The 23,405-nt window shown below is 34.3% G+C and overlaps 1 protein-coding gene across 1 annotated transcript in view; it reads left to right on the forward strand.

The window, feature by feature from the left end:
* The first annotated feature begins 3,158 nt into the window (after positions 1-3,158).
* Positions 3,159-23,405, forward strand: part of LOC128986817 (lipase 1-like) — a 37,746-nt gene continuing 17,499 nt past the window's right edge. The window contains exon 1 of the mRNA XM_054407355.1: positions 3,159-3,320. Coding sequence (XP_054263330.1) covers positions 3,231-3,320 — 90 coding nt within the window. The 5' untranslated portion in view covers positions 3,159-3,230. The remainder of the gene's footprint in view (positions 3,321-23,405) is intronic.

Consider the following 23,405-nt stretch of genomic DNA (forward strand, 5'->3'; position numbering starts at 1 on the left):
CAAGGCAGTGTTCTTGGACCTGTTTTATATCTACTATATACCTCCGACATCCCCGTGGGCCAAAATATTACGGTTGCTACGTTTGCGGATGATACTGCATTTCTCTCCATTCACGAAAATCCTCAAGATGCTTCAAATCAATTGCAAGTTACATTAAATGATTTCGAACTGTGGCTAAAAAAATGGAGAACTAAAGTTAATGAAACAAAATCTTTACATATAACATTCACGCTGAGACAAGAAAACTGCCCTCCAGTTACTTTGAACAATATAGCGTTGACAGAAGTGGACAGCGTTAAGTATTTAGGATTCCATATGGATAAACGATTAACTTGGAAAACACATATTTGGTGTAAAAGACAACAAATGGACTTGAAGGTTCGTAAACTCAACTGGCTTCTAGGCAAAAAATCTAAGCTTTCGTTGACCAATAAACTCACACTTTACAAAGTTATGATCAAACCTATTTGGACGTACGGGATACAGCTTTGGGGAACGGCAAGTAAATCCAACTTAGCAATTATTCAAAGATTTCAGTCAAAGGCGCTACGAAGAATAGTTGATGCTCCGTGGTTTGTTTCGAATCGAACAATCCATGAAGATTTCAGAATACCTACAGTAATTGAAGAAATAACAAGAATTAGCAAGAACTATCAAGAAAAACTCGAAACCCACCCGAACAATATAGCCGTTAATTTGCTGGACAATAGTGATTTTCCCAACAGACTGAAAATTGTGAAAGTTCTAGAACTCCCATACCGATTTGTATAGTTTTAGTTATGACATGACTATTTAATTTTGCAAGATCTTTCACAGGGAAGATTCTTGGTCAAGACACTTATTTATATTATCCCTTTTACTAATTGTTCAAAGTATTGAACAGATTGTAAAATAAAATTAAGTTAAAAAAAAAAAAAAGTGTACTTAAGTGGTGCCCTATCTTAATTTTCTCAGACGTATTTGCACATCTACGTGAAAATACCTTTGATTTGACACCTCAAACTTTAAAATCCATCAAGCCGTTATTGAGTTATGACTGTGAAAAGAAAACTGCTTGCGTATTAATATATAGAAGATAAGAATCACTGCAACAGCTGATCGTAGTCGAAGTATCTCGAAGCGTACACGAATTACGTGCTTAATAAAACCACTCTGTTTTCTATTGTTTGGGTGGATTGCTGGTGTGGGACAAAAAAAAGCGTGCGGCAAAAGAAAGTAAATGCCGCAAATAGCAACTTTCTGTACTATGATCAATGCAAGGAAGTCTACTTTGTCAGGTGACTGTAGGAAATAGTTATTTGTGTAACTAGTGGTGAAAGTGGCACTTTGCTGCACACGAGAGCAATGTTTACTATTTAATATTTTTCCTACAGTCACTATAAAACATAAATAATTAGTCTTTCAAACACTATACAACACGTTTTTAGGTTCAGCTAGCAACACAATTACACAAATGGTGCCCTGGAGAAAGTAGTACCCGTGGTCCGTATCACTCCGCTATTTTTCCTCGGCAAGAAATGTGCTCCGTCTTTTGAGAATATAGTTCCGTATGTTTTTGTAATTTGAAGTGGTTTCCGCGCCTAAAAAAAAAAATGCTTTAAAGGTATTTTCTTGTTTATTAAGACCGTAGGAATGTTTTAAAAACGTTTAAAAGAAAAGTCCACAAAAAGTTCAGAAATACCAAAACTATAAACACGAAATGACAGGTTAAATCGTAGTTATAATAGTCAATCAGCTGTTCATAGTATTATTATCTTTAAGTGTTGCCAACCTATTTCCAAGCGTACACGGATTACGTGCATAATAAAACCACGCTGTTTTGTGTTGTTTGGTTGGAATCCTGATGTGCGGCAAAGTATAAACCGTGCGGCAAAGTATAAACCGTACGGCAAAGTATAAATATGCAGCAATTAGCAGCTTTCTGTACTATAAACAGTACAGGGAAGCCAACTTTTTCGGGTGACTGTAGGAACAATTTGCTGCCATTTTGTTAATAGTGGTTCGATTTATTTTTTATTTATGTTTATTTTTTATTTATTTCTTTAGTTTTGTCAAGAACTATAAAATGACATGAAAGTCGACTATACTTCCCATTTTAACATGTTGAGCTATCCCCTAACCCAACTACCCTAAGGGCAAAATTTTCACAATTAACCATCATTATTGTACCCCTTCATATCTAAGAAGGTTGTGGCAAACTGATTTTAAATATCTCAAATAATTAAAAAAGTTAAGGGGATGCAAGTTACTTTTTGACACCCTCATTGTTAATAATTGTATTTGAATCGTTTTAGGGCACTAATTTGTTATTAATGGTCCAATTTGTGTTTTCTTTATGTAAATTGTTTAGTTTCGTCAAGACCTGTAAAATGATACCTAAATCGACCATACTTTTCGATCAAAATCTTCGAGCTAACCCCTAACTCCACTCCCAACATTTTCATAATCAACCATTATTATTGTAGCCCCTCATATCTAAGAATCTTTTTTTTTATAGATATTTCTTTACAATTAATAAAATAAGCTACCTGTAGCAGGAAAATTGAATAGAGGAGAAAAATTGAAGAGAAATGAGAATTGACACTAAAATTGAAGAATTAGGGTAAATTAACAGTTTTGACATACCTATTAACAAACTCAAGTAATTTATTTTATTGCTACGGTATATCTTCTGGATCTATTGACTTCACAATGAGTAGAGTTTTTAAAGTAAGTATGTCTACAGTTTTGTATAACTTTATCTTGTCAAATTGAATCAAAGATAAGTATTTTTAAACACGCATCAGCACCACATGTACAATACTTGGTTGCCTTATCTCAATTTAAAGAAAATAAGTGTTTTGGGTGTACAACAAATAACGTGTATCATACAGCATGCACATACTCTACATACTAAGTACATACTGTACATACCGAGTATATGCTGTATCATAATACAGCAGATCTAAAGAACAGCATTCTCTCTTTCGCGTACCTCAGTATCACCCCACTAGCCGCTCGACTTTAGCCTTCAACTTGAGTTGATATTGTAACACATAGTTTATCCCCAACTACTGTATGTGTTTGTGTGTGTGTGTGTAGTAGGTAGGGGAGGGGATGCTACGGTATAAGACTACTTAGCTCTGCCCCTGACCTTGTCTGCTATCACTACCTCGCCGGTGTAGGCCTATAGTATAGGTAGACAGTGGTGTGGTAGTAGACAGTAGTGTTGAGGCCGACACACACACAACATGATCAGCGCCGTGCTGATGCTGGTGACATCACTGGTGCTGACCAACCCTGCTGCTGCTAACTCCCGCGCCATGGAGAAAATGAACACTGTGAGTACTATATTCTCTTAATTAATTGTATCGATTATTTAAACAAATGATTAAGCTCTAACTTAATCACAGGTGTATTTGTTGGTTAAAACATTACAATATGAATATAATTTACATAACTATTTTAGGCGATGCTTGTCCATATTGTCTTAAATCATAAAGCACTCATATAATACACAATTTTCCCCATGTATTGAAATTTTAAGAATTTCCCCTTAAACTTAGCTAAGATTTTCCACAATTTTAAATTTCACCTTTTAAGTGAGACACTGCCAGTCTACTTTTAGAAATTTTAAGCGCTGGAAAACTGTGTTAAGCCAACTCAAACCATTTATATATTTTTAAATTTAGTTTACCATAGAGTGATAAATATAAAATACACTTAATATACAGCCTTCAAAATGTAGTGTCACTTGATGGGACTTGACATTTAACACTAATGAGCTGCCCCAAAAATACCCCATTATGGGGTTCCGGACAAAGTTTATTTTTATGCCATAGACGTGTGCATCGTTAGGGTATTCTGGCCTAACCCATTAGGGCCTAAAAGGTTAATATGGGGTGTCCATACTGTTCCCTAACCCTGTATACATCCATAAATAAAGTATTTGGTGTCAATTACAGTGCTGGTGAAGAACGTGTAAATAATAAATGAAATCCCTGAAATTCATATTTTACAGCGACGTCCCCACTACAGTTTGCGTAAACTAAATTAATGAATGAAAATATTCAAGTGGAAAATGTTTGACTCGATTCGACTATAAATGATATTTGACAGAGCAATATACAATGTCTAGAACTTAGATTGCGAATAAGACTGGTGTAACTACACCGTTTGAACCGTTCCCTAAAACCACGTACACAGCAAATAACACAGACGTGGGAAAACGCCCCAAAAAGACTAAAAAATTATGTGTGTAAAATATTTTAGTCACCAAGCGATAAAATTTGATACCGAGATAAGACCTTTACTTCTTAAGAAGTTGGACGTTACCATATTGTCTACATTCACTATACTCCGATTATTTGCCAAATAAAAATATAGTCAAATCAGCTGGTCCATATCAATAAATAATCAACAAGTATGGTCTTTTAACACCTCTGAGATCAACATGGCATTGTTTACAAAGGCAAATCGTTTTACTGCACTGATTGCAAGCGTGGAAATGCATTACCATTTTAAATGTGATTAACACATCAATAAGTAAATTCACATTCGTTGCAATAGCCAGTCATTTTTCCTCGTTCCTGGAAGTATTGCGTGCAATAGTTAAGAGCAAATGACTTTTGACACGACACATATGTGCAACAATTTCGAATTAGCTATATACAATTCAGTGATTTAAAAAGGGTTTTGAATTTTTACAAACAGATCGATTTAAAATTTAATCAGTTAATCAAAACCAAAAATCTACACAATGACTTAGATGGCACATATTTTAATGAATAAAAAATAAAAATAAAAAAAGGTAGGGAAGAACTGATAAGATCTCAGAACTTTTACTTTTTAATAGGTTAGGTTAGGTTAGGTTGGGTTAGGTTAGGTTAGCATTTTTGTTTGGTTTCATATATCCCAGGATTTAAAACGTTTGACATTAATTTGTGAGCAGAACTAAACCGAGACAGCTTGCCCATATGACTTTTCTTATTCCTCATAGAATTTTAGGTTTCGAGTAGAAATAATATCGCAAGTGTAGTTAATCCTCTGTTAATCTTATTTTTGGAACGACGATCATAAAATCTTTGATGAGGCACTGATGTAAAAATGACTTCCTTATAAATCATATAAAAACTTAAGAGTAGCAATTTTTTTTTAAATCTTTACAAAAACAAGAGAAAGTAAACCAAGGGCTTACTACCTGACAATTGCCATCTACAAAACTGTGAATTATTTCCATACTTATCATTTGCGCATTAGATAAGGTGCCTAATTTATGTAGTTTGAAGTTTCTTTTGTCCAAGGAAACATAAAAAAGATTTTAAAGGCAGTGCTAGTATTTCTATAAAGTATATTTCTAAACAATACTTGTGCAATTCGTCATATTATAGTGTTGACAAAACTATAAAACTCCCGTTCATGCCACATTTCACCAAAATCGAACCAAAATTTCTCGTGTTATCGTGTTCACTGACACACACGTATACATATATAACAATTTGAACGAATTGTGATTATGACCTCTGGGTACATCAAAGCGAAAAAGTGAATTGGTCCTGGGTCTATGTTTTACCGTGCTACCTACGGTAACAACTACTCCCTATATGGGATATTCGCTAAAATAGTATAAAATAAAAATAAGAAATTTACAATAAATATATCCAAATCTAAAAGATATTTAGTCGTACAATATGTATGCCATACTGTCCAGGAATAGTATATTTCACTACTAGTCACCAAGTGACCCATTTCGGGGCGAGATAGTGTTTTACACGCGAGTCAGAGACGAGTATGGGAAACACTATCTCGCCCCGAAATGGGACTTTCGGGACGAGTATTTAACGATACTTTTTATCACGATGAAAAAAACTACTTCATCAAACAAATTATCTGATATTTCGTAATCTATTGATTTTTCTAATCTAAACACAATACGGCTGTGCAATCTATATATAAAGGCAAAAGTACCCATGAACTTTTAAGAAAACTACAAGTCACACCCCCATAAACCATATACTTAAAATGTTCGTCATGACGATAAACCTTGCGCAAAAATTATCCATTTTTTCATAAATTGCCCTTTAAGGTCTTAGTTGCTTTCCAAAGGGAACTTTCCATATACTTAATGTTAAAAATACCCCAGCTGTTCTTATTTGTATGTTATTCTTTCAATTATTTATTACCTTATTAAAATCTGGTGTGATTATTTGTTTGTAATGCTGTATTCTATTTTGTTTATTTCATCTTAACTTAAAACCAATCAATAGTTGTTTATAATACTTTGAAGTCAAACGGGTTGAAGCCCGTGGGTAACAGCTAGTTAATTTTAGTGTAAAATTCAGCTGATTGTAACTTTGTTGTAAGGCAAGTATTGTTTGTGTAGCGAAATTAATGTTTATGTAGCGAAAGTAATGTTTATGTCAGGAAAAGTCAGCTGGTCACTATTTGTTTTTGGTGTATGGAACTTGAAGATTTTCGAAGATCTTAGCTGTATGGAAATGGGCTATTTTCGAATACAGTGTGATAATAAAGAAATAACAGTAGAGCGACATATAATTTTAAAAATTAATATATTTATATCTTGGTTGAAAAATAACTGATATTCCCTGATAACATTTTATAGATTTATTCCATGTATAATATCCCATAATACGTAAAAATTAGTCGCGGGATAGGTTGGGTTACTAGATTTCGTTATAGTTCCACATGTGTTGGCGTTTATCCAAAGCCATAGGTTTATGTTTTCTTTCAAGGCCTTTGTATTCACCGTAATTGCTCTTATGTTTATATTAAAGTATGATTTTTATCACACTCGTACATGCTCTACCCTAGTTTTCATCAAGCAACTAGATATTCGCTTGGTCGGAGCCTAGAATAAAGAATAGCCAATTATAGTGACTCTACCTATTTTGTATTCCGCAGTCAGAGGAACTGCGGCGGGGGCGTTCAAAATTTAAGACATATGACGTCATTTATTCGAAGATCTACGATGATTTAGGCAGGGTTGTTCTCAAGGATACGTAATGACCATTACGTCGTTATAAGAGAGAGGAATACGTACGGAATACGTACATTATATCTTGTCCTCGCCCTTGAACGTGAACTACAACCTTGCTAGAGACTGGGCCATCTCTGACCAGTAGCCTAAAGACTGAAGTTTTACAACACGTTTACGTTTTAGCGGATTTCCCTATAGGGAAGTAACTATTACCGTAGGTAGCACGGTAAGACCAAAATCCGGGAGCAATATACTTTTTCATTTTGATGTCCCTAGAGGCCAAAAACACTATTCGTTCAAATGTTTATATATGTACGTATATACGTCCATCAACGCGATAACTTGAGTAATTTTTGTTCGAATTCAATAAAATTTTGCTTAAAGGTACAAGTATTGTTTGTGTAGCGAAATTAATGTTTATGTAGCGAAAGTAATGTTTATGTCAGGTTAATGTTTAAAGGTGTGGGGTGGGATAAACTTGAATGAGTTCGCGAACCAGCATGATCGGACTATGGGAAGGGGGTTATGGGGGGTTTTATGGGGTAAAATGGGTTTTCTCATTTCTTTACCTTCAAAACATAAAATGTCCCAATTTCCTTTTATACAGCTTAAACAATTTGTATATTGAAGTGTTTTTTTACGGTTATCGGTTACGGAGAAAATAAAATAACAGTTTCCTTATTTTCTGTAAGACTAAGATAAAAATTTTAAATTAAAAAAATGTCATTAATTAATAACCGTACAAAAAACACTTCAATACACAATGAGAAAAAACCATTTTTACCCCATAAAACCCCGTTCCCATATCAAGGTGGTCCATTGCGTTTACAAAAGTGGCAATTAGCCACATACCTATGCACTTGCAACAACGTTTCAACAAAGCTGCATGGCGAGAAGTGAATTGTATCCTCATTGATTCTTTTAAGGAATTCCTCCAATAACAAATTTAAAAAATGTAATATACGGAGAGATTAATTTTAAATGAACTGTCACTTAAAAATGAAACATAACCACCAAGAGCAAACAGGGCATGTGTGTGTGTTTTTTTTTTAGGTTTTTATACTACCATTTGCTGTGAAGACAAATAAGTGTCAAACAATATCTATCTTTTATGCTTCGAATAATAATTTAGGAGGTTTTTTATCTACGAAGAAAAGCTTCTTAAGATTCATTTTAGCAAATTATCAAGTTAGCTATGATAACCGTGGTACAAATATCGAAATCTCACAAGTTATTGACGAGGCGTCGCTAACGACAGATGTAAACGTTCAGGATCTCCAGATGATGTCAACAATTATGTAAGCTCAGAGGAAACTAGACTCTCTTCCTATCCGTGTAAGTCCACCGCGATATACTAAACATATACCAACTATATGTAATTAAAAATATAAGTGGCCAAGTGTTGATTCTTCTGTTGTACGGTTATTGGTTACGGAGAAAATTCAAAAAATTGTAAATTTAAAATTCCTACGTTTTTTCCATGGAGGATAAGTAAATATTAGTGAGTTTGTTTATGTATATATTTTGATTAAACTTGGCAAATTTATTTATTATTTACTAAGGTTATGATATTTTGCATAAAACACACTTTGTCACCCTCCCTGTAGCAGAAAATTTAGGTACTCGTTAAACCCAATGTAATTTAAATTAAATTTATTGAATTTCATTGAAGTGAAAATCAAAGCAGGCAAATAGAAATTCGCTTATAGTCTGCAGGTTTGCTGCGGCGGGAATTTTTTTCTTTACTTTTCTTTATTATTATTATATTATTTGTCGTTATAGCTGTTTGTGTTATACCTATAGCTATTGTACATTGTTGAAATAAATAAATAAATGAATTCCAAACTCAGTTTTCAATCTAAGTTAACACAGCTTCATCTAGGGTTTGGAGTTGAGCTAACCAACCTGGCACAAGCAATGCTCGTAAAAAGCAAACAGTTCACTGAACAACTTATTGTTGAGTTTCAGTCCTAAGTGGTTGATCCCGGATTTGTTTCACCTTGAATTTCCAGGGGTTTGTCATAAGTAACGATAACCGATACCCGAAGGCGTACACTACTTTATATACTACAGATTTTTAATTACTTACAATTACTACTCATAACTTCTAAGAGAGGTTATGTTTTCGTTTATAACCTCTCATTGTATCAGACAGCTGTCAAAATTGTCTTAACAGCTGCTTGATTAAATTTCGGAGAGTTACATCTTTACTTCTTTTCTCTCAATCCTTGAACCTCGTTGGTCCGTTACTCGTGTTGTTAAGTAAAACAATGCTGTTAAGTAAGTAATGGCGAATCTTCTCAATTAGAACTAAACTGAAACGGCTACTTTAAAAAAAAAAAAACAAAAAAAAAACTGTCGTATGTAAATAATGTATCATGGTTGGCGGATAACGTTGCAATGTGAGTTTTACTAGTGAGTTTTACTACTTGACTAATACATACTAGCAGTGCATATATGTACAGTACCTATAAAATCTAGGTCTACTTGATAAATTTATTGGCCTAGTAAGTTTCAATACGCCAATATGTATTACGGTAATATTTGGGTAGTTGAGTTATGTTTCTCTATTATTTATTAGTGTAAGGATGGTTCTACAATGAGAAAAGTCAGTAGCTGCCTAGCGACTTTTAAAACTGAACTCTAAGTCATTAATCATAGATAGGGCTCTTAATGAATGAATTCTGACGAGGAAAACAGTGCTTAGTAACTCATCATTTCATTCATTAAACACTCATCGTTAAGTAATCGCATATTAACCTAACACCATGGTTTTGGATTACCTAATCTACGAAATGTATGTTTGTCACACTAATTTCTACTTACCGCATTTCTAAAACGTTCTATTAATTTACACAAATATTCACGAATGCCTATTGACCGATCCCGCTAGGGAAGAGACTCGTAAATTGCATTTCAAAACTAGATTGTCCTCTCAAGTCTAAATCTATGGATAAAGTATGCGTCGGAACTAGTTTGGCTCGAAACGGAAAAAATCCTTGGACCGTCTAACTAGTGCAGTTCGTGAGGAACACAGAATAGAAATAGAGATTTAAGTCTAGGATTAACATTTTAAATTATGCATCTCGTCAATCAATAGGAATGGTGTATTGGTTAATGTAAACGAAGCTGTGAGCTTGGCCTTAGTTCGTTTAACTCTTATCAAAAGAGTTATCAAAACATCACGAAATACCGTGGTGATTTGTGCCGTCCTGTTTATAAGCCTGCAAAATTAATTGGCAAATATATGTAATTAAAATAACAATGTTACTGTTAATATGGAGATTACAAATTTATTTATCAAATATGTTAATAGGCAAGCATGTTTCTTTTAAACCTTTTTCCCAGCTCCTGAGCATTGCAGGAAAACTCTATGCATAGGTTAGAATGATTAGAATGCACTGTTAGAAAGATATTTTCATGTAGATGTGCAGAATTACTTTATAATTTAACATAGGCTCAAAAATAAGCAAACGAAATGAATTAAAGTTTGAAATAATTAACGGGCTTTATGGGTTACCATGCAGGTGGTGAAATAACAATGATAACAGAAAATCAAAACAAAAATGGATGAAATTCCAATCACATGTTTTATTTACAGCTTGGGTGAAAATAGAGGTCTGTATATTACATAAAATTATTTTTTTTAATCGAGTTTTCGACCACTGGACGACCTCTAGTAGGCCTATAGTTTATTTGCTCCTTTTTTGCTACGCAATTTCAAACTTTTTAAATTAAGCTTATTTTTATGTTATCTTAGTTTTTCATAAAGGTTTATTACGTTATTTTCATATAGATAAAGTTAATAGCTTATGCAGACTCAGAAATATTCATAAAATATTTAACAATCAAATGTTTCCCCAGGTAGAAATTCCTCCTTAAATAAGATGTTTAATAAGTTTATGGGCACAAATAGAAGATAAAATTCCTTTACTCTTTGTGTCATATTATTAGCCTATTTACTATTATTATAATTTGTAATACATATGTTAATTCGTTCTGGCTAATTAAGTTCCATAGACCAGAGGTCAAACATGATAAGGGCGCGACTTGCATGTCCCCCACCCCATTTGTTAACTAGCCTAGACGCTTCCTTAATAAACTGGACTTTGTAGCAGCAAGACGTGTTTTATTGAAGACCCGTCATAAGACACTATGGAATTATAAATTGATAATGGAGGCTAAAATGTAATAAAATCCTAACAATACATTTGACTAAAGACACACAATTGTAAAGAAGAATAAAATAAACAGCCAAACCCTGAACGATTAGCTATCAAACAGTATAATTCCGTTATTGAAATCCATTTAGCATACCTCCATAACTACTAACTACACAGTGCAGTCTACTCGTTTTACGCAACAGCAATAGGCTTACAAGGTCGGATATGACAGGTTAAGTGGTAATTGTAGGTTTTATACGTTTTGAAGATTGCATGAGTTGGGGTATGAATACGATTGATTGTGAGAAAAACAGTCAAGCACGCAAGGCAGTAATGTCGCCAACGATTACAACAACTACGTATAAGTCTAACAGTCACAGTATAAAGAATGATGTTTGTGCGAAAATATTTGTACAATTTTTTTAGATCCAGGCTACACGACATTATTTTATCAGGGTACGTATTAATGCGAAGATTATTGGAGTAGTCTTGTTACTGACAATTGGGTTATTAGTCAAGACTATTTATTAAAGTTAAACATTTCAAAAATTTTAACTTGTGTATGTAGTTACAGATAGGTACAGTTTTGAACTATCAAAACTTTAGCTACTGACATTCTTAGGATCGAACCAACGACCTGCTAGTCAATTACGAGGAAATCACAGAGTTAGCGTTAATTGAAATCACATATTAATTAGAGGAGTAGTCGCATAGTTGTGGACGAGCTTAGCCCTTAACCCGTCAAGTATTTCCTCGTCCGTGACGTCAGCATCAGCTGTTAAACCTACAGCAGTCAGTCGACAGATACAACAGATCAGTTTTCTTTTGTAGACCAAAGTCCCAAATCCATACTGGCAATACTGTCAATGGAAACTGTCAAGCATACTGTCAATGGAAGACAAATTAACATGGCGAACTACCACAAAGCAAGATGAATTAGCAAGCAACCTGTCCCAAAGCAAGACAAATTAGCAAGCAACCTGTCCCAAAGCAAGACAAATTAGCAAGCAACCTGTCCTAAAGCAAGGCAAACTAACAAGACAACTGCCCCAAAGCAAGACAAATTAGCAAGCAACCTGTCCCAAAGCAAAACAAATCAGCAAGCAACCTGCCCCAAAGCAAAACAAATCAGCTTGCAACCTGCCCCAAAGCAAAACAAATCAGCAAGCAACCTGACCCAAAGCAAAACAAATCAGCAAGCAACCTGACCCAAAGCAAAACAAATCAGCAAGCAACCTGACCCAAAGCAAAACAAATCAGCAAGCAACCTGCCCCAAAGCAAAACAAATCAGCAAGCAACCTGTCCCAAAGCAAAACAAATTAGCAAGCAACCTGTCCCAAAGCAAGACAAATTAGCAAGCAACCTGTCCCAAAGCAAGACAAATCATCAAGCAACCTGTCCCAAAGCAGTCTTGTAATTATGGAGACGGTAACGATGTAACTTCCTTTAGGGATAATTTGGCAAGATTTATTTTTTATTAATTATCGTTGTTGTTATGCATATCAGCAAAGTTTGGGTCCATCGACCTTCGCCGGGTTTACGCATAAACAATGATAATGATCAACAACCAAGCGTATGATTAAAGGTTTTTATAGACCATTCCAAGTTTTCCTTATGGACGTTCATTGTATGATCGGCTCCATTCATCTTTGATTGGCCACGCATTTGTCCGACCTTTGACGAGTTTCGGGTCAAAATGTTTACTTGAAGGACATAATCATGGTCATATTCTTTTATACTAATAAGTTCTTGATATACATTTGAAATAGGTAAAAACTTCACCAATATTTTTGAATTTTTAATTTTATGATGCCTTTTGCCAGCTATGCTGGCATCATCAGACACATCACAAAACTGAAAAAAAGAAGTTCTTGATAGTTCTTAAACTACGTATATGTAACAAGTGATCAGGATATATATGTGAGATACCATATAATTCATTCTACAGTTATGGATTCTTGGAAATTAACCATTACACCATTTAAGTTACTGAAAGGTAAAATGTATTACTGTAATCGGCATTAACTATAACCACATTAATTGCTTATTATCTCCGATTTGCGATGCTTTGCAAAACCATGGATTTAGTCACGCTGCTCAGGAAATCCCAATGCATATTATCAACACATACAAAATCCATGAGGTATTATGGTGAAAAAATAAAAAGGATTTTCAATTTAAACTATCGAAAAGCAAACCAAAAGCGGTACAGATCAAGTGATTGGTTTCTTACTCACACCAACAACGGATACTGAAATTTTAATTCGGAAAACGTATTCACCCGCGGTTTTTGCTATTCAATCCCTCATAGCTTAAATTAGTAACGTTTTACGGAAGCCTAATAAAATAGACCAGAAAAGACTGGATAAATCTTGTATTATAGACTCATAAGTTAGGTTAAACAATGACTCGATCGCAAACATCACACCATACATTCCAGTATATCTATGCTGTCATCTACACTTTTATTTCGTCAATTGTGGGCTGATCAATTGTGGGCCTGATGTCCAAGACGTTTCTGAAGATGCACGGAATTGACACTCATATCAGTGACTGCTATTAGCAATTGATTAGCCTATGTATTTTAGTCAGTAGTAACTGATACGAGTATCAATTTCGTGCGCATTGGGAGGTATTCATTAATTACTAGTGTACATGTTGCTCGAATTCGAGCAATTACAAAGTATTACAGGAGTTATTTCAGATTGAATAACAGTCATATTTACAATGAGTTTAAGAGAGTCGACTCAAATATTACCGTTGTGTAACTCAGACCCCGTTTATCTTCGTTATTGATAAACCTAAAGCATTCCGGACAGTTCTCTCCTTCTCAAAATGCCTCGCTGTACAGGCAACACAGGTCATTAATAGAGGGCCAATTGAGAACGAAAAGTCGTTTTGGGGTAGTGTTAGGGCGCATTTGTAACCAAATAGTTGAAGTTGTCCAGGTTCAGACTGTGATGAGTTAAGCCTATTACGCGCCACTGTTCTGTATAGCTGCGGTCGTTATCACGTTTGCGCCCCTTGTCTTTGTTTCGTTGTCGTTGCGTCGGAGACATTTAAAAGAAATAAACAACAAATAATAAACAAATTATAGCTACACAAAACAACGATAAATGCACAAACTTAAGTTACAATCATGCTAACACAATCCATCATAGCGACACAAAACAACGATAAATACACAAAATTAAGATACGACCACGATCCGTCTTGGGGGTTATGTTTACACAAACTCAAATAGTAAATAAATGTACTCAATGTGCGGTGGGACACACGGGAGGGACTAAGGCTAACATATCTTGTAGTGTCAGCGTTCACCGCTAGAACTGATAAGTTGAAATAATTTTTTTTTTTTTTTAATTTTTAGTTATAAAATTAACTTTTTAATTATAAAGTATTGTTTCAAATCATAAAATAAATTTTTAATTTTTAAAATTAAACTGTCATAACATAACCTAACCAACCAGACTTGCTGATAATATAAAAACTATATAAGATAAAAATCTAATTAATAATTACTTATAATGTTTAATTAATTATAAAATTAATTTTAAAATTTAGTATTATAAAATTAAACTGTCATAACCTAACCTAACCAACCAAACTTGCTGATATGAAAAATTTGTTGACAAAAAGTTAGTGCTGCCAGCAGGATTCGAACCCGGGACCTCCTGAACAGAAGTCCGTAACGCTACCAACTATGCCACGAACGCCGCTGAAATCACATCGTTTCGTTACGGTACTCGTGTCGCCTCAAGAGAAGACATTAGCCACTAGAGATATGACGTCACTACACCTTTAGCCTTAGTCCCTTCCGTGTGCCCATTCCCTCAACGTGTTTCATTGAATTGAAAAGTAAATAACAGCAATAAAATTATACAGCTGATCAAAATGTAAACAATTATGTTCTTCATAAGGATAACATGGGAAGTTTCAAAGCCACTGGGGCAGAGCCCAAGGGACTTTTTCAAAAATGTAAGGTCAGTTTGCAAATCTACGCGACACGCTCTTTCCAATGAGACGTCAATGGATAAAATCGGTTAGGAAATGGCGGAGGAGTTCAACCGACAAACTTTCGTGTAGCGTATTAATTATATAGATGCCAGACAGGTTTTAGTTAATCAAATATTTACTAATGTCCAGTTATCGAGGTAGGACTGTAAACACAGCAAAGTTTGTTTACCATTTTCTATCACTGCCATTGCTATCATGGTGTGGGGAGCCGCACGTACATATCTGCAGTATAATTTACTATCTAACTGTCGTTTAGCTATCTATGTGAGTTCGTCTTAGGGTTCATCCGCTATCCAAGAGCTAAACTTAATACGATTAACGGTGTAAATAACCTTTCACTGAGGAAACTGCAAAATCCAATAATAGTTTAGTTGAAGATATCCTTTACCAATTAAAGAAGTTAATTAAACTACAGTAGCAAAACAAAAAAATAATTGGTTTGTGACCAATAACTAATTCATGGTGGTTAACACTTCATAGAGCTGGTAAGAAATTATTAATACTAACTTTTAATATGCGTTAAAACACATTTTGGCCCAGAAGAAATGTGGTCTTTGTAAATGATTCTTATAGTAATAGACAATTATCGTGTCTTAGTCAAATTTCGGACAACAGTAATAAAATATTGTTAAAAATTATATCCAAACTACTGTTTTACCATTCATAAAAGTAACATTAAAGGACGCAAAACAAAATTATTTCGCAAACATTAATTTTAACCATACAAATGTTTAAGGACTGTCACTGACATTATTTATATTACGAGTTGTAATTAGATCTATTCAATTAGTAATAGTAATAATATTCAAAATACAAAATTAACCAAATAAATCCGGTACTGAATTATCGTTGAGCATGAATTTAATTTATTTACCTAACCCGCCATGTTAAACTTCCCTATCCCAAGCGTGATGTATACAACTTCCTTGCTTCTCGAGTGATGTAAAGTTGAAAAAAAACTCACTCGGTGATGTAATGAAACCCATTTAAATAACATTGAGTGCTTAACTTAAAAAAATATACCTCTATGGAGGCATCGACGTTCAACGCTAGAAATCAGCTGTGCGCTTGAATGTTATTGTTATGCTTTAGTATTTTCCTAACCTAGCTTTTGTTTGTAAAAGAACGTTACTGTTAGACGATGAGTGAAATGGATAATGAAAAATATTGCACGTAAACCCGTGTATATTGTCGGGTCAGGTAAAATCTTGTACGTTACACGTTACGCAAGAGCGTGTTTACATCTCTTAGGTGAATTATGCAACTCGCTTCCGCTCGTTGCACAACATTCACCTGCGTGATGTAAAAACGCTCTTACTACACTTGTAATGTAAATAGCTATTACATAGAGTCACTTTAATAAAATATCACCGCGCCTTGTGTGTATACAGTATTTATAAGCTGAATTTTCTGAATGGCCCAGCCCAGGGTTAGTGTAGAATCATACGGTCTAAATTGGGCTATGAAAATGTTTCTAAATAAGAACAGCTGTATATTTAGTCATATCGCTATAGATGGGATGAATAGAGGGTCCACCATCGGTTGTGTCCCGATTGCGAACAGTCCAGATTGCGAACAAGGGTAAAATCGTCCAGACTGCGAACACCTCAAAAATGCTGTGGACTACCGGAACATGAGTCGTCCAGACTGCGAACAAATATTTTGGAATCTGTTAAGATGGTTTAATCGCTGTTGTTGAACCGGAGTTTTAATTGCTTGTTTTTGATGTTTTTTTTGGTAATAATTGAGTTGGAATGTGATTGAATGATTGATGTTGTAATGTGTAATGCATATAGGCTACATGTTATTTAGGATGTAAGATGTATGTAAGTACTGTATTTGTTTTAGTTGATATTTAAATTGCTCGTTGACGATGTTTTTTTTAGGTAATGATTGAGTTTGGAATGTGATATTGGCAAATGCATGTTATTTCGGCTAATTATGTTAAACTATAGTCAGTATCTCTTATATTAATACGTCAGGGCTGTTCTTTGTGAACAAAACTCCTCCGTTATTTCTGGGCCGATTTTAACGTTTGAGGTGTCAAATAATTCGTCTCAATTTGTAGTTTTGCATAAAGGGTTTAGAATTTAAAAACCCTTACCCTTAAGGGCATGAAACGCTCTCAAGGGTCGCATTTTCCCCATAAGAATTACATTGAAAACAAATTTAAAAACAAAAACAACTGTATATAAAAAGAAACTCACCAGCTTTTTGGGAGTAAATAGGTTATAGACAAATCTAAACTCAATCAGTTTTGTTGGAAGAACAGACAATTTCTTAAGTTTAAAGGAGAAATATTGAAAACAGGTGGAGGAGACAATTGATAGAAATCTTATACGTATGAGAAGAGTAGAGGAGAGGCCTGGTCTCACAGTAAGGGATCCAGGTACACAATCACTTGGGGAGATGAATTACTGGTAAAAAGCTTTACGTCGGAAAACATTTGTAGAAAACACTAAAAAATAAGGCCGGGTCCAAAAAATGCTAAAATAAACTAAGTGTTTATTATTACAAAGCGCTATTAAACAGCGTGAGTATTTCAATTAGTTACAATCATAAGCATTTAGTTGGGTCTTTAAACTGATCGAAAATTATGACTGTTATTACTGTAGTTTTAAAATAACTTCTGTATAATACCGGTACTTGACAGTTGCTTGATTTCGAGCATCAGGTACCCCAGTTCATATGAAATATTGTTTTATTTCTTTTACTCTGAGATTGTTTAGTTATTGTTGTTGCTTGTTCAAGTCAAACACATTATAATTAATTTTAAATAAACAGCCACGTTAAATACCTATTATCAGAACGAATTTGTGAGTCTGGAAGAATCTGTCTGTTAATATACAAGCGGCTTTACGTAAAATTATACTACGTCTCATAAAGATATGTCTTCAAGAACATTCATCCTCTCCATTATGTATATTACCAGTCTTAAGTTGTGATTTAGGCTAAATCATTCTGTTAAGGGTTTCTATGAAAGGGTTGAAAACCCCGACCACTCAAAATGTGTTCGCAATCAGGAATCCTCCCCACCCCACGGACGACCCCCTCCACCTCGTAGAACCAAACATGTTCGCAGTCTGGACTGTTCGCAATCAGGACTGTTCGCAATCAGGAGGACACCCCACCATCAAGAGTCATTATAACCCAATGACGACACATCGTAGACAGGTGATGTCTAGCGCTAGTTGTGAATCAACTCTTATCTTCATAGTTGACAGACTAACTGTGGAGTGTTAGAATTTGCTGACTCATCAAGCGGTGATACAGGCAATAGTGAAATAGTTGTGGAAATAAAGTTATTAGGACCTAGTTATCCCGGCTACGATTTGTAATGAAAAAAGGTTATGTCGCTTAACAAACTTTTTAGGGCGCAGGGCACAAACTTTCCTCGATATTGGATAATTCAAAATTAAATACATTAGGCTTACGTTAAAATGCAATTTTGTTGAGAATATCATCTATATTCTTACTACAACATTCATAAAAAAAACATTTCTATAGTACAATAATCAACAATGACAAGAGATTCATTAACTAATAATTTAGGAATGTCTCTTTACCTCTTTTAAATTGATTTTGATTAATAAATTCTCTTGTGAATAAGGTAAACATTGTTCAATATCCACAGTCGATGAAATTATAAAAATATTTACTATGAACATTATATAAAACCAATTTTAGTATGTATGCGTAAGGTTTTGTTTATTTTGCTAGCTGGCATAGAATAATTTTACAAAATTACTTGAAACATTTCATGGTCCGTAGAGCATAGCTATAAAATTGAATTAAAAAAAAAATTAAGTACGTATCTACTAACAATGAAGTGTTTGAAATTCCATCGCAATCCAGGCTTGTGTTATTTAACAAATTGTTATCTAGACAAAAATAAACTTTTGCTTTACATAATGGTATTGATTAACACTTTATTATTATACTTATGCTATGTTTTATGGCGAATTGAGGAAACCCCTAGAAAATTACGAAATGAATTGACCATGCAATGCCTCAATAATAAGTTTACAGCCCAATTATCACCCTTTTACAATACAAGCAGCGACGCAATAAAGATGGCATTTCTATGTCTTACAATAAAACAAATGATGATTGGTATATGAAATAACATACCTTATTACTGTAATGGAGAAAAAGTACTGCATCGACCAATTAAGTACTGGAGTTATTAAACGCTATCAATTTAGTCTTTTTTCACAGTAAAGAGCATTTCGTTTTCTATTTGACATTTATTGCCATAAATGAAAATTTGTAAACTGGAAATTCTTTAACTATAAAAACAAAGTAACATCAGCATTCAAATGGACCAAAAGGGATTCTAGGATCATTTCTTTAAGGTCCCTATATTAGCTATGATGGTATAAATGAACCTAAGTCCTAGGCATGTTATAATGCTAAACGCAGTACCGGTAGCCTACAATTCTTTGCGTAAATTGCTTACACACGGACAACAAAACTACTGAAATTAGCAAGAGGGACTTTTCAGAAGCCGGAGATGTCCATTCGTCAATGAGCACCAACAAGTGCCCTTCTTGTTTAGTTTAGGGAGGATAAACTTTTAATTGTGAAAAATCACAACATAAAAACTCTCCTACTTCCAATTTGGGTCTTTTTCAATGCAATATCATCACTACTAATTCAAAATGTTGCTATTATATTATACGTTGTTTACTTGCATTCTAAAAGACGAGCACATGAGCCTTGAAAACGCCATGTTCAGCGAGGTATGCTATGAGTGTTGCCGATTCTGAAGCAATGACAACACCATCTTCAGTTCAACATCTATGGCAAGACAACTCGGTATCTACATGTAGTCAAGGATAAAGGAGGAAGCGAAGATCATCCTTTCATTTGCTGATGTTAATTGTTACTAAGGACATTGGAGATCCCTATCAAAAGGTTATGCAGTTCCATGTTAAGGTAAACAAATGGTCGTGCATTAATTGCACCCAAGAGTTCCTTAATTGCGCTAAGTCGTCAAAGGGCCCCAAAAAATGTTCCTTAGTTGCGCCAAGTCCAGGCCAGGTAGGGGTGAACCGGCAGAACGAATGTCCTTGTTTACATGTCATCCTAACCTATCCTAACATAACCTATCCTAGGCTAACCTAATCTAACCTAACTTAACCTATCCTAACCAAACCCAACCTACAGTCAAAGAGGGCCGACACTTGGTCCAGTTAATGAAAGTATTGGGTGGCTCCCTGGAGTAGTTGGCGCAATTCAGGAATACCCGACTTCCTGACTCAGGTCAGTGGGCGTAATTAATGCCCGCCCAAACAAAATATGTCATACTTCGATTCGAAAATCTCTTGAACAAAAACCTTCATAAGTAATAGATGCTAAAATAATAAAAAAACTGCACTATGAGTAAATTAATAGTAAGGTGCAGTTGATATATTGTCAAATCAAAGGGTATGTTGCTAGTCTAGCGTCTCGGCCTTCGGTACAGGAGGGAAGGGTTCGATTCCCGACACATCCACAACACATGGGTTTTTTCAGTTTTCCCTACAAGTGTTTAAGTACTTCCTATTGTGATTCCTCCTGTAACAAGGCCACCGGTGAGATATAAAAAAAATACAAGGTTATGGGACATAGAAAAGAGACGTAGATAGTTGACATTGATAGTAGTAGTGGGATTGATAGTTTTTATAAAAATCTTAATAGCTTTTTATAACAACAAAAGTGTACTTTTTGAAAAATCAAACGTAATTGATATCGTGCTTTAACTAGCGTTGTGTAATTCAATTTGGGGCTAAACCGGTAAACGAGTTTTGTGCTTAACTTTATAATTTGTGGCATTGATTAACGAATTTCATTGGTTCGTAGGACCTTAGTGTTCATGCTAATATGTACTTCAAATATGCTAATGTTTATGAATCAATCAAAAATTTAAAAATACCATAATTTGCCTTATATTGCTTACAACAATTTGTGTTTAAAAGAGTTTGTTGGCTTTGAAAAACACAAAACCTGGACAATTTGTTCTGCTAAGTAACCTTAAGTCTAATAATATTTTTAACAGGAAAGATGGCTATTTTTAAAGTTTGAGAAATTCTTGTTGATTTATTGGAGTCAACATATTAATTTAAGGTCGACTACGTATGTCTACTGAGTCCTAGATTTATGACACATCTTAGTCGCGCAGCCTATATAGAGCCTAAAGGGCATTCCATTCTGATTTAGGTTTAATGGAATCGTCTAGCCTTTAGTTAACAAATAACTCATTTATAGTTTTAATTTGTTTGGTAATAAATTACATTATGTTAAACATCCTGAAAAAACAATTTTATGGGATTAACTGATTCATTTACATCTTAAACCACTAAGAAGCGTACCTATTAAATCTAATTATAATTTCTTAGGTTCTCATAAGCGACGTATGTTCTGTAATTTTCGTTACCAACCTAGCTCAGGACTTGACGCTCACGGCCCACCATGTAAAACACTTACTGTCTTGTTATTTGACACGCAAATCATCTCATATCTTAGTAGGGATTTTGTTTGCTCTGCAATTCGTCTAAATTTAAGTGGGAAAGTTGGCTAACGATGTTTATGCCTTTCCATTTCCCATAACGTTCACTGACCACTGGTCCAGCCACATTCCCTTGTTCCTTTCTACAACTACAATCGCTTGAATTGTGCTATTAGAAAAATAAACACATAAATAATAGTGTTGATGTAATGGGTTAAATAACAAAAATTGTAATTGGTTATTGTGCGACAAACATCTAGAAATGTTGCAAATGCGTTATACAAGAAGTATAAGTGAAAGGGAAAATTCAAATTAGTCCATATATATATATATATATATTATATGTACCTATATATGTTGTATATGTGTACTTTCATACTAGTCAGTAAGCTATTGAAACATGTTTAAAAAATACTACTAGCATTTAATGAACACAGGGAAGAAAAGTCTTCTGATGTTTGCTGCTATAAGGGAAGTATTGTTATTTTTAATATACAGGGTGAGTTTTAAATGAGTTCCCCCCCTACTTTTTTCTTCATTTCTTAAGATATCAACTTCGGACCACATCAGATCATTGTAAGGTAGTAAGTACTTCATTTTTACTGGGTATACATTTTTGGCCGCCATCTTGGATCCGCCATATTGGATACAAAGTTTTTTTTTTCAAATGTAAAGGTAGGGTTGTGACCCATTATTTTAAACTAAAATTTTACGCTGATTACAATGCCGCAACTAGTTTTAAAAAATCTTGATCCGTTCTAAAGTTATGAGGACTTTTTAACACTTTATTTTTAGCCCATTTTAACATTGTGCATTTACAAACTAAGACCATAATCTCAAAATAGTGCTAGATAACGATAAGTATACGCCATCATTCATTGTTGACCTATTTTCACTTGGTTATGACAGTTGTAACTTTTTCGGCCGCCATCTTAGATCAGCCATTTTGAAATGTGATCAATTAATTTAAATATGAAGGTGGTGTTGTTACCCATCATTTCGAGCTACTTTTTTATGCTGAACTCAATGCTGCAATCCGTTTTTGGTTATCAAGCTTTCTTGATGAAATATTAATATTCTCTCATTTAAAATTTCAATATTTCAAAAACCAAAGATGCAAATAAAAAACAGATTGCGGCATTGAGTTCAGTATGAAAAAGTAGCTCAAAATGATAGGTCACAACACCACCTTAATATTTAAATTAATTGATCACATTTCAAAATGGCGGATCCAAGATGGCGGCCGAAAACATTACATCTGTCATAACCAAGTGAAAATAGGTCAACAATGAATGGTGGTGTATAATTATCGTTATCTAGCACTATTTTGAGATTATGGTCTTAGTTTGTAGATGCACAATGTTAAAATGGGCTAAAAATAAAGTGTTAAAAAGTCCTCATAACTTTAGAACGGATCAAGATTTTTAAAAACTAGTTGCGGCATTGTAATCAGCGTAAAATTTTAGTTTAAAATAATGGGTCACAACCCTACCTTTACATTTGAAAAAAAACTTTGTATCCAATATGGCGGATCCAAGATGGCGGCCAAAAATGTATACCCACTAAAAATGAAGTACTTACTACCTTACAATGATCTGATGTGGTCCGAAGTTGATATCTTAAGAAATGAAGAAAAAAGTAGGGGGGGAACTCATTTAAAACTCACACTGTATGTTACAAGTAGTCAATAAAACAAAAATTTACAAAACTTATGGATTTGCTTGAAAATAAAACAATCGGTGTCCGGACAGTTGCGGA

This window comes from Macrosteles quadrilineatus, unplaced genomic scaffold, assembly GCF_028750875.1.
Source record: "Macrosteles quadrilineatus isolate MER2022 unplaced genomic scaffold, UCM_ALF_1.0 Scaffold_2__2_contigs__length_208266976, whole genome shotgun sequence".
Lineage (NCBI taxonomy): Eukaryota > Metazoa > Arthropoda > Insecta > Hemiptera > Cicadellidae > Macrosteles > Macrosteles quadrilineatus.